Consider the following 9,347-nt stretch of genomic DNA (forward strand, 5'->3'; position numbering starts at 1 on the left):
TAAAAAGGTCGCGCGTGTGAAATGGTATCAAATTCGCGACAAAGTCGCGTGCGTGAAATGGGACTCACGTCATAAAGTCGCGTGCGTGAAATGGGACTCAAATCATAACAAGGTCGCGCCTGTGAAATGGTATCAAATTCGTGACAAAGTCGCGTGCGTGAAATGAGACCCCAGTCGCGCGTGTTTAGCATTTTGTTCGCCCTTGGATTTACAAAACAGGACGCAACACCGTTATTTGGCCATGGTCACATTCTTTTATTGTTAACGTTTTGTGTTTTACATACATCAAGTTATCTTATGAATGGACTTCTACAACTGGCCACACACTCAATATAAGAATGTGTAAACGTGTGATATACTAACCAATGTCACTTTAAATTTTACTAACTTGCACAAGAATCATAACCTTAGTGCTTTAATTTTAAGCTTAAATGGATATGTAATACTTGATAAAAAAATTATAAAACACCACACCCTGTATTACATTTTTTCAATTAACCCCGTGCAAGTGTGCGAAAAAAAATTCTTTCGTCTCCAGAGTCCTCGCTGCTTTTGGTCAACACCATCAATGTTGATCGGTGTCTGACCAAAGGAACCGAGGGCTCACAAATTGCGATGGTGCTGACCAAAATAACCGAGGACTCTGAAGCAAAATTTAGATAACGTGACAATTCCAATCGGACAAAACAAAGCATGCAGGTTGCGTGACTAACAAGCACGAATTCAGCCACAAGGCTCATTTTATAAAGGTTTGCATAGGAACGAAACGATTTTGTTTTAAGAGTTATAACCCTGATATAAAGTCGGATGTTTTATGAGTAAAATTGACTTACACTGTTGCTGTTTTGTGTTCTTTGTTGTTTGCTAGCTCCTCGGGTTTATTTAAAGCGATTTCGGTGATTTACTGCTTGGCTAAAATTTCGAACGCGTGTACTCAGGAGCCCATGACTAGGGCTTTCCACATTTTGTGGATTTTTGGTTTTTTTTTTTGATTTTTTTCCCTTTGTTTTTTTTCTTTGTTTTTTTTTTTTTTTTTTTTTTTTAAAAAAAAATTTTTTTTTTTTTTTTTTTATTTTTTTTTTTTTTTTTTTTTTTTTTAATTTAAATAAAAATAAAACCAAAAAGAAAAAAAAATTTTTTTTTGGTTTTTTTTTTTTTTTTTTTTTTTTTTTTTTTTTTGGTTTTTTTAACTTTTTTCAATCCACAAGGGAAACCCCCCCATGACCCTGCTGTACTTTAAAAAATATTCCTTAGGATGAAAAAATATCGTTTCGTTCTTATACAAAGCGTTTTAAAATATGAGTCTTCTAAGCGCACTGTCGGCTGTTATCGTTAGCTTGGGCCTCCTGTGATTCGACACACTAGTAGGCGTCTGCCATTGCCTTGTGCATCATGCGTTTCTCCTTCGCGATCTCTGCGGCGACATCTCTTTCAAACTGGATCCTTTCTAACAAGGAAAGGGACCTGCAACATAAACAAAGATAAATTATTGTGTTGTTGCACGTAAAACTTCTAAGCGATGTCAAATCAAATGAAAAATGGTCATCATTCGTTTAATTTGTTATTTTTTGCTAATTAGCTACCTCACGTAAAGAGCGCATTGAAATCGAACAAATCTACCGATTTTTTTTTTTCATGACCTCCATCAGCAGCTAATTTTGTATAGATCACAGAAACTGAAATGTCCTACAGAGAATTGATTTATTTGCTCCCAGCCTTCTGCCCATTTTACTCAGTATGTTACCATTACTAAATAGTGATATAAACTTCAGGAATTCGACCAAAGTTGACCAAAGAGTGTTTTCTTTAGACTGAGGTTCTGTTAACACGAGAGGCATTTTCTTTTTGTACGTAGCCCTGTTTGTTTAAGTCGCATACAATTTAAAAAAGAAATCTTTACAAAAAAATCGGAGCATACCTCTTATGATCTTCCACCATCGGTTTTAGATTCTCCGCAGTCTCCTTCCATTTTTTTACTATGTCACCGAGCTGTTTCTTCCAGTAAGTCACAACGGCTGTTCCATGGTCCTTCATGTACTGCCTCTGGTAACCCCTTTTGGTGTCGTCGCAGGCTCGGTAAGAATTATAAAGAATTCCAATGCAGAAGTTTTTGGTCGTGGCTTTGTCTTTTACCACTTTAATATCGTCGAATTTGCTCGGACCTATTGCTAACGTACAAGTACAAAAGGTGGGGCCAGAAGGCAGTGGCGCACATTGGGGGTTGTCCTTGGGCGGCATGATGTGAGGTGTGACATGAAGCTTTAAGATCTTCGTCACAGCCTCTGTGGCATGGCTGTCGAATTCCCCCACCTTTGTAATCAAGGCCTTTGCGTGTGCTGCTGCTTGGCTGTCTTTGCCCCTTTTCTTGGCCACATGAATCTGGTCCACAATGGTGTCCACGAAGAGTTCACCATACATGCGGAACAGAGGCAGAGTTTGTTCAAAGGAGCTTGCCCTGGTGTCTGCTGGCTCCGGCACAAAGAAGTGGTACTGCTGTATCAACATGGACCGCAGATTCTCTAAGCAATTCGCCATGTCATCTGCGTCAGCGTCGGACTTGTAAGTGTCCTTACAGTGTTGAGCATAGCTTAGCATTCCACCGCGCTCTGATCCAAACTTGTTCTTGATGGTCTCAAATTTCAGTTCCTCGATTTCCTGGTCCATGTAATTTTTGAGCTGACCGATCTCTTTTGACAAGTCGTTGTAAACGTCTTCTGCGCTCATGCTATCGTCACCATAAGCATCGGCAATATGACCAAACAACGAGCTCAGCGCCGAGCCAAAAACTGGTATGGCGTCGAGAGCATTTGAAGCCATATCCTGAGCAAACCCCTTGGCAATATCTGCCGCTTTACTTGTCGCTTCTGCCAATTTGGTTGGTTTCATTTCGATAACTTCCTTTATTGGGCCAGAGTAGTGCATGTTCATGCACGTAATGACATCTTGTGCGTCGGTGATTGCAATCAACCCACACACGATAAGGATCAAGGCACACAGCCTGGCTTGAGGAAACGTCATTCTGTACATGGGAAAAGAAGTGATGGTAAATAAATGATAACCTCGTTTTAAAAATGACAAATATCTGCTGTTTATATCATTGTTGTTTGCTTTTTCTGTATTTAACTTTCTTCCCTGTTTTTGGAACTAAATCAGTAGTGCCATCTAAGAACTCTCTACTGTGCTCTTGTACGATCCAACTTAGAATACTGTTCTCTAATTTGGTCCCCTTACACCACAAAAGGCATTGAAAAGTTGGAGAAGGTTCAAAGAAGGGCAACTAAATTTATTTTAAAGACTGAGGACACCTATGCTTGCCGCCTGAATAAATTAAATTTGTTATCTTTGGAAAAGAGGCGATTGTTAGCAGATGTTACTTTTCTATATAAAGCTCTTAATGGGATTATTGACATAGACGTTGAACCTTATGTGGATTTTTATAAGGAAACTGATCACTATACTTTTAGACATAATGATAAGTTAACAGTAAAGATGAGGTATGCAAGAACGAACGTCCTTAAATATTCTTATTTTCATAGAGTAGTGGGAACATGGAATTCGCTTCCGCTTTTCATTCGTGAGGCAACAAGTGTGAACTCTTTTAAAGCATTAGTTAGAAAGTTTTTTATGGATCAGCAAAATTTTTAAATATTTTTCTTGTTTACTTATTTATTACTATTATAATTTCACTTTCTTTTTTGTATTTTTATCTTAGTACCTTAGGTGATCTGCTTTAATATGGGGTCTTGACTCTTTTGTAGTTCATCCTTTGGCCTTTGTTTTTGTTAGCCTTAGCCATAAATTGTAATAAATCCACTGCGTTAAAGGCCAATTTCGCAGATAGAAATATAAATCAAAGTTAGTCTAAAAATTGGAGTCAAAAACTATATAAACACACCGTTTTCAAATGTACTGATTAGACTGCAATTAGCAAGCTTCTTTTTCCTTGCACAGATCTGACAAGGGCTAAGTATTGCCCCATAACAATAGCCAACACAATAGCCAAGTGTGATCAAGCCAAAAGACATCAATTAAAATACATTAACATGTTAAGAAACTTCCGAATAATCGTTTTGTTGGACGAAAATAAGTAAAAACACGACTTCTGATTGCGAAGCCTATCTCCGTTTTTGCCGTTTTTTTGCCAAATTCACATATTTCTTCAAGTCATTCCGTACACCGCAAAACTTCCCGTGATCAAGCCATTACAGCATTTGCGTAGGAGCCCGAGTCACGCAACAGGCATTTGCGTGGGAGCCCGAGTCACGAACTAGAGTCACGCAACTTATACGCGTTTTGCCATTCAAAAGCTGCAAATACAACTGATTAATCAGTATTAGAAATTTGAACTTTCAATGAAAACACCACAAAACAATTTTGGTAACCGAAAAATGACATTTTAGTATCCGTGCTATTCACAACAACTTAAAACAATGAGTAAATTGTTGTATTGTGAAGAAAAGCTTGGAAAGTCATACTAAACAAAGCAATGACAAAGCTTTGAAATTCATGCTGCTCTACAAAGGGAGAACGGGGATGTCTGTCTGTTCTTTAAAAAAAAGTACAGAGCTTCAAATGAACCGTCATCTCAAAACGACATAAAAGATCATTTCTCTTACAAAGGGGGCGCTATCACTGGCTCAATTTATGATTTTATTTTTTTCTTCTAAATTTTATTCCGAAACAACTTATACGAAAGTGGTGCAATGTGTTCCTTCATTCGGGCATCTATACCCTGCGCAGCCAGCAATTGGGCTGTGAATAAACTTTTTAAATTCTTAATACCCCTTGTGTTGCCGATGTGCGGTAAAAGTATGTTTAAAGATAAGTCAAGTTAACAAATTTTCATACCGAGATGTTGAAAGAGATGTTAGCTCTTTAGCTATCACAAGGCAAGAGTTTTCAGGACCCACCAGTCTGCAAAAAGACAGGTGGTCTCTTCATGTACCCCCTTCCCCACCTTAAAAGATACTGTCTTGTTTGTGTAGCCCCCACTCTATCAGGAGTAGAAACTAAGAAAAGATTCAAACCTCCTTGTGCCATTTCTCCCGCAATGCAAGCTTCGTGCACACTTCATATGAAAGTTTCATCTTAAATTTTGAGGCAATAATTATTGTCTATTTGGTGTCTTGCATAGCCCCTCTATCCCTACACAAGGTGTGTCCTCATCGAGTACACTTGTTATGACCACTTCCCTTATCTATTGATATAATGGAGTTAACACTTTACTTCATGTCACCGGCCTGAATGCTTTAAATAGACGTAATTGTTCTTTAGTTATCAAGCCAACACCTTCACGGAGACTAGAACACGCAACTTATACACTGGTCAGTTTTCAAATTTATAAGCTGAAGGTGGACTTAATCTTTCTATTGAAAATTGCTTATGGGTAAGCAGGAACAAATTTCGAATGTTGTTCTACATATGTTAAATATATTCCGTCAGTCGTTTTGGCCTTGGAACACTGAACACTCAGAGGCGGCGCTATATATCATCAAAGTCATGCTTCGAAAGTCATACTGACCTAAGCTATGACATAGCTTTAAAATTCTTGCTGTTCTTTAAACGGAGGGCGATGGAGTCTCTCAGTTCATTTAAAGAGCATCAAGAGACGGTCTTCCTCACGAAACTACATTAAGATTCCTTTTCTTTTACAAAGGGGCTGCATCTACGTTTTCAAGGTCTATGCTTTCACGGTCTAATACTTTTCCCATTTAATATCAGTGTTATGGTTAAATTTAACAACTTTTCACTTTAACAATTTTATATATACCCAGCTTTATTTCGATGGTTTTATCAATCTTTACGATTCTAAAGGGCGAGAGCGAAGAGCGCATCTTACACAACTGTAGTACGCATTTAAGTAAACAAAAATCGAGGCCCCATTTATAATAGCTCGGCCTGTATCAATTTCATGAATTCCAAATAAAATCAGAAGGCGGTGATTTCTCGTAAACGAACGTGATGTGTTGATTCAGGAAAAAAAAAATCAAACTTTTTGGAATACTTAATACTCCTTACGTTGCCGATATCCCGTAAGAAATATGGGTACCTTTCAGGATAACTTTAAGAAAATTCTCAAAACTTAGCTTTTCAGCCGAGTTTTCCAAAGTTGAAAGGAACGTTAGCTCTTCAGCTATCACTGGGCAAGAGTGATCAAATGTTCTTCTCTGTTGCCTTTTCTAAAGATTTTTCACATGGTTTCTCCCGCCCTTTTTTAGAAGTTAACAGAATCACTGCATGTCACTATCTCCTGAGTACTTAGACACAATTGTTCTTTAGTAAGACTTGAATACGCAACTTAAACACTGGTCTGTTTTCACATTAAAGTTCGGGACGTACTCTTTCTGTTAAAAATTTTCCCCGAAACACAACTAAATTCCGCTAATTAACATATTCGGATGGTAGGTTGTTTTGAAGTCATGCTTGGCAAGTTATACTGGCTGAACAAAGGAAGCAGCCGTTTGGCGAGAAATAATTACAAATTGCTTTTTGATCACGTAAACTGAGACTTGGTGTTTACGACATTAAACTGGAGTATAATTTTAAATTTCTTTGCGACCACAAGGTAAGGGTGGTCGAAGCAGGGGGCAGAGGCGCAGTTTCGGTGAAGGCAAACTTAGTGGTTTTGTGTAACTCGCTCGTCGATAAAGCTTCAAAACGGGTCTAGAGCTAAAAACAGGAATAAAAAAATAACATTTCGCGCTCATATCTGCAAGTTGACAAAATGCGCAATGAACAAGCTAATCACAAGGCAAGAGTGATCAAATGTTCTTCTCTGTTGCCTTTCAAGAGATTTTCCACATGGTTTCTCCCACCCTTTTTAGGCAAGTCTAACCAATGGGAAGTCAAGTTATTTTAACATGTCGATCTTATCTATTGAGATAATGGAGTTAACACTTCACTGCATTTCATGTCATGTTCATAAATGTGCGTTGCGCAAGTCCACAAAATGCACAGTAAACATGTTTATCTAACTGACACTTTGCTATTATTCAAAGGAACCAGTCCATCGAGAAAGACGAATCGCCCGAGGAGTTCTTCAGTCCAGTAAACAAACCAACGGGAAGCTAAACTGGGTGCGCAACTCGACAGCTAATTAAAGCATTTTAATAGCAAAATATTCTCAAGTTTTTAACACAGTATGAGAGGTTTGTTTGTCTTTTCTCCTTATCTCTGTTTTCGAATCTGTGTTTTCATGATCTTATCCTTCACCGATTTTATATCAGTGTAATAGTTAAATTAAACAACTTTTCACTTTAAGAATTTTTAAGAAAGTACCAGCTACGCTTTGGTGGTTATATATCATTCCTCACGATTCTAAAGGGCGGGATCGAAGAGCACATATTTCTTCTTATAAGACACAACTGTACTGCACATTTAAGTAAAAAAAAAGATTGAGGTCCCCTTTAATAGCTTGGCTTGTAGCAATTTCAATTTCAAAGCAGAAAGTGGCGATTTCAGGTATACGATCAAAGTTGGCGCAAAGTGTTGACTCATTCCCGCCCCTACACTCTCGCAGCCAAAAATCGGCAGGAATTTAAAACATTTTGAAATTTAACTTTACAGAATTCTGAATACTCCTAACGTTGCCGATATCCGGTAAGAAAATTAGGTACGTTTTAGGATAACTTTAAGACAATTTTCATACCTTAGTTTTCCAGCCGAGTTTTCCAAAGTTAGAAGGGATGTTCGCTCTTCAGCTATCACAAGGCAAGAGTGATCAAATGTTCTTCTCTGTTGCCTTTTCAAGAGATTTTCCACATGGTTTCTCCCACCCTTTTTAGGCAAGTTTAACCAATGGGAAGACATGTTATTTTAACATGTCGATCTTATCAATTGATATAATGGAATTAACACTTCACTTCATGTCGAGTGCTCAGACGCGATTGTTCTTTAGGTATCAAGCTAATATAACGGCGAAGAATAATTGCAAATTCATTGCATTGTTTCTCTATCAACAGTTGATTACCCTCCATGTGGGAAGACACGCAAACTGAAACGTGGTGTTCACAAAATTAAACTGGAACCTCGCTCGTTTTCTCATTTTAAATTTCTTTGCGACCACAGCGGAAGGGTGGTGGGAGCAGGGGGCAGATGCGTATTTTCAGTAAGGCCAAAACTCAGTGATTACATGTGTAACTCGCTCGACGATAAAGCTTCGAAGCGGGGTCTAGAGAAGGCTCAATTTCCCCGCGCTCTCGAGTCCGGTTTCTCTGTAGAGCTGAAAACAGCGATTTTAATTTCATTTGTCATGCTCATAAATGTGGGTTGAACAGGTCCACAAAATGCACAATAATGATGCTTATCTCTAACTGACACTTCGCTATTCTTCAAAAGAACCAGTCGATCGAGAGACACGAATCGCCCGAAGAGTTCTTCAATCCAGTAAACAAATGATGGACAGCTAAACTGGGTGCTTAACTCACCAGCTAAAATCATTTCAATCATGTACGTTAATAGCTGAATATTTTCAAGAGTTTCTATACAGTATGAGAGGTTTGTTTGTCCTTCCTCTTTATCTCTGTTTTCGAGGTCTGTGTTTTCATGATCTAATCCTTCACCGATTTCATGTCAGTGTAATAGTATAAATTAAACAACTTTTCACTTTGATAATTTTAATATAGGCTCAGCTGCGCATTTGTGGGTATATATCATTCCCCACAATTCTAAAGGGCGGGATCGAAGAGCACAGCTTATTTCTTATAAGACACAACTGTAGTGCGAATTTAAGTAAACAAAAAATCGAGGCCTCATTTATAATAGCACGGCTTGTAGCAATTTCAATTTCAAAGCAGAAAGTGGCGATTTCTCGTATACGATCAAAGTTGGCTCAAAGGACTCAAAGTGTTGACTCATTCCCGCCCCTACACTCTCGCAGCCAAAAATCGGCAGGAATTTAAAACATTCTGTAATTAAACTTTACAGAATTCTGAATACTCCTAACGTTGCCGATATCCGGTAAGAAAATTAGGTACGTTTTAGGATAACTTTAAGACAATTTTCATACCTCAGTTTTCCAGCCGAGTCTTCCAAAGTTGAAAGAGATGTTCGCTCTTCAGCTATCACAAGGCGAGAGTGATCAAATGTTGTTCTCTGTTGCATTTTCAAGAGATTTTCCACATGGTTTCTCCCACCCTTTTTAGGCAAGTCTAACCAATGGGAAATCAAGTTATTTTAACATGTTGATCTTATCTATTGATATAATGGAGTTAACACTTCACTGCATGTCACTAGCTCCTGAGTGCTCAGACGCGATTGTTCTTTTGTCATCAATCCAACATCTTAAAATAATGAGAGGCGGCTGTATTCGCAGGCTACCTTTTCAAGAGGTTTTCCACATGGTTTCT

General features: G+C 38.2%; 1 protein-coding gene across 1 annotated transcript; it reads right to left on the minus strand.

Annotated features, from left to right (window-relative positions):
* Positions 1-1,222: 1,222 nt before the first annotated feature.
* Positions 1,223-9,096, minus strand: LOC144653878 (uncharacterized). Its single transcript, XM_078513998.1, has 3 exons — positions 9,008-9,096; positions 1,919-3,019; positions 1,223-1,464 (listed from the first exon to the last, which is right to left on the minus strand). The coding sequence occupies exons 2-3, from the start codon at positions 3,016-3,018 to the stop codon at positions 1,362-1,364; spliced, it is 1,203 nt and encodes a 400-aa protein (XP_078370124.1). The 5' UTR covers position 3,019; positions 9,008-9,096; the 3' UTR covers positions 1,223-1,361.
* Positions 9,097-9,347: the final 251 nt, after the last annotated feature.

This window comes from Oculina patagonica, chromosome 5 (genome assembly GCF_052425735.1).
Source record: "Oculina patagonica isolate OP01 chromosome 5, crgOcupat, whole genome shotgun sequence".
NCBI classification, from domain to species: Eukaryota; Metazoa; Cnidaria; class Anthozoa; order Scleractinia; family Oculinidae; genus Oculina; species Oculina patagonica.